The sequence below is a fragment of the Mus caroli genome, chromosome 1, assembly GCF_900094665.2.
Source record: "Mus caroli chromosome 1, CAROLI_EIJ_v1.1, whole genome shotgun sequence".
Classification (NCBI taxonomy): Eukaryota; Metazoa; Chordata; class Mammalia; order Rodentia; family Muridae; genus Mus; species Mus caroli.
The window spans coordinates 47,203,780-47,206,648 of record NC_034570.1 but is presented as its reverse complement, the minus strand read 5'-3'; the positions used below and the strand labels follow the sequence as shown (position 1 = coordinate 47,206,648).

At 37.6% G+C, this 2,869-nt stretch overlaps 1 protein-coding gene across 1 annotated transcript in view; it reads left to right on the top strand.

The window, feature by feature from the left end:
- The window catches only part of LOC110295232 (dynein heavy chain 7, axonemal-like), a 151,034-nt gene that overhangs the window by 21,699 nt on the left and 126,466 nt on the right, over nucleotides 1-2,869 (top strand). Inside the window, exon 8 of the mRNA XM_029475280.1 lies at nucleotides 2,032-2,156. Within this exon, the coding sequence (XP_029331140.1) occupies nucleotides 2,032-2,156 (125 nt within the window). The remainder of the gene's footprint in view (nucleotides 1-2,031; nucleotides 2,157-2,869) is intronic.

Sequence of the window (2,869 nt, the reverse complement as noted above, 5' to 3'; positions counted from 1 at the left end):
AAAAAAAAAAAAGGAACGGCACAGTGTTTCTTAGCATTAGTAAGAAATACGCAGTTCTGCTGTCAGTTGGAAACATTCGGGTCTGTGTTGCAGGGCCATTGAATTCGATTCATTTGTTTACTGCGAACAACAACAAAAACCCACCTGAAATCGTATTAGTCCAAGTAAAAGTGGTTGGAATCTGAATATAAAGTCTTGAGACAGAAATAACCAATAGTATGGCAAGTGTGCAATGTTTATGAAAATAGTCACCTAAACTAAAGCTTTGGTATTTCCTCATCACTGCTCAATGGGTTATCCTGATAGAAGTGCCTGTGGTTATTGCATCCCTCTCAGAAAACACTTCTTTCTTCAAACACTTGTGTTTCTAGTTAATTGCCTCATAGAGAATGATAGTCATGCCTTCTTTCTTTTATTTTGTAGTTTATGTCCTTTGTTCTATCTACCAAAAGGTGTCTGTAACCATTATATCCATTAGAGACCAAGCAAAATCATATTCCTTACCAACTTGGGTCTTGTTATACTTCAATTCATATTTCATGTTCAACTGTTGGTTAATATATCTTACTATTAAGACTCTAAGATTTTAATGACCATTACTCAAGACAACACACACCCATATTTCCAATACCCTCCCCTCTGCCTCCCCACCCTTCTCCTGGAGCAATGGAGGTTTATCAGTACCTAATAGTCCTACACCTTTATTATTAATTTATAGAAAAATTGAAGAATTTGTAAATCTTATGGTAACAACTTGACTGAGAAGAAAGCTCTAACATCATTTATTTTGTATTTTTGGGTCAGTGTATTTGGCAACCTTCCAGGGAGAAGTTTCAGGACAAAGGTTTAAAGGCATCGTTTGAAATCACTGGACAAGCATCTTGTTTAGTTGTATAATGCCCCCTTCTGTTTCCCAAAGATGCTTGCTTAGTAATCATAATCCCTAACACTAAGGACCTAACCTAACACGTTAAGTACTTAAGACATATCACTTTAGTCAAGTGTCAGCAAACAGTTTCACAAGGGACTACCACAGAAAGAGAGATGTTTGAGGATGTAATGAAGCCTTGGGGTAGCATGGAGGTCAGCCTCAGTGGACTGAACCCCAAACTGCCTGGCAGAAGAATTTTTCTTAATTATTACACAAAAGGTATTTTTAGCAAGTCAATTTTTAAATACCATAATCTTTGATTTGATATAGGTGTTGCCTGAAGGAACACATTATCTAAGCATTTCCCAGCCGTTACAAGGCTACCTGGTTTGCCAGGAATGTTCTGTGACTAAAGGCATTTATAGGTTCTGAAGCTCCTATAGGAAAGTCAACTCCATGAATCTCAGATAACAGTCACTGATTACTTACAAAAGATCACTTCAAAGCCAGGTGCACGATCACTCCAGAGTTTATGCCAGGTACAATGGCTCTCCTAAATTTCCCACTACAGCTGAGTAAGGCATGATTATTCTGGAAAACTGTAAGAATCTATAAAATTTGGACAAGTTAGAATATAACTAAATATGGGGGCTATTAACATCTAAAAGTCCTTGGCTTTCAGAATACAGTGATAGTGGTGAGCATAATTGGATTATAGCTTTCCCACATTCTGTTCTATTAGTTTCATTGTATCTGGTTTGCTGTGGAGGTCTTTGATCCACTTGGACTTGAGCTTTGTACAAGGAAATAAGAATGGGTCAATTTGCATTCTTCTACATGCTGACTGCTAGTTGAACTAGCACCATTTGTTGAAAAAGCTGTCTTTCTTCCACTGGATAGTTTTGGCTCTTTAGTCAAAGATCAAGTGGTCATAGGTGTGTGAGTTTAATTCTGAGTCTTCAATTCTATTCCATTGNTCTACCTGTCTGTCCCTGTACCAATACTATGCAGTTTTTAATCACTATTGCTCTGTAATTTACCTTGAAGTCAGGGATGGTGATTCCCTCAGAGGTTCTTTTATTGTTGATAATGGTTTTTGATATCCTGAGCTTTGTTATTCCAGATATATTTTAGAATTGCTCTTTCTATATCTAACATAGATAACTTCATTTTTTGAGAGGCAGGCTTTGATTTTCTGTAGGAGACATAGACTCCAACAACTCTGCTCCAGGCCAAAACTGGACCAGCCCTGCCCAGTTATGTGCTCTTTTAGACAAGGAATGAGGTAAGTTCCTTCCACTAAGGCCTCAGGAAAAGCCCCAGATTTGCTTATCCTCAACAGTTAAATATTCTAATTCGGTGTCCTCTGCCAACTGCCATGACCAACAGACATTATCATGATTAGAAATCTGCATTTAAAAAAAATCCATGGGCATTTAAATACAAATTCACTTTATACATCAACTAAAGAGCAAACTGTCAAAATCAGAAACAATAAGTGCTAACAAATTCAGTTTCCATTTGCTAACAATTGTCTTTAAACATCTATAAATTCAAGAGTGTTTGTGGGTCAGTGGGATAGCTTAGCAGGGACTGGTGCCTGTTGCTAAGGATGTCAGCTGGAATCTGATCCCAAGGACCTACAATGCTGAATGACAAAATGGACTCCCACAGATTGCCCTCTGACCTTCACACCAACACATACAGATATACAAATGAATAAATAAATAAGCCAACATTTAAAATAGTAACAAAAAGACATTTGATGGAGGAAGTAAGAAAGGAAGACTGAAGAGATACACATTTTATTCTTTTTTTTTTTTAATATTTTTATTACATATTTTCCTCAATTACGTTTCCAATGCTATCCCAAAAGTCCCCCATAGCACCCCCCCACTTCCCTATCCACCCATTCCCATTCTTTTGGCCCTGGCATTCCCCTATATTGGGGCATATAAAGTTTGCAAGTCCAATGGGCCTCTCTTTCCATTGATGGCT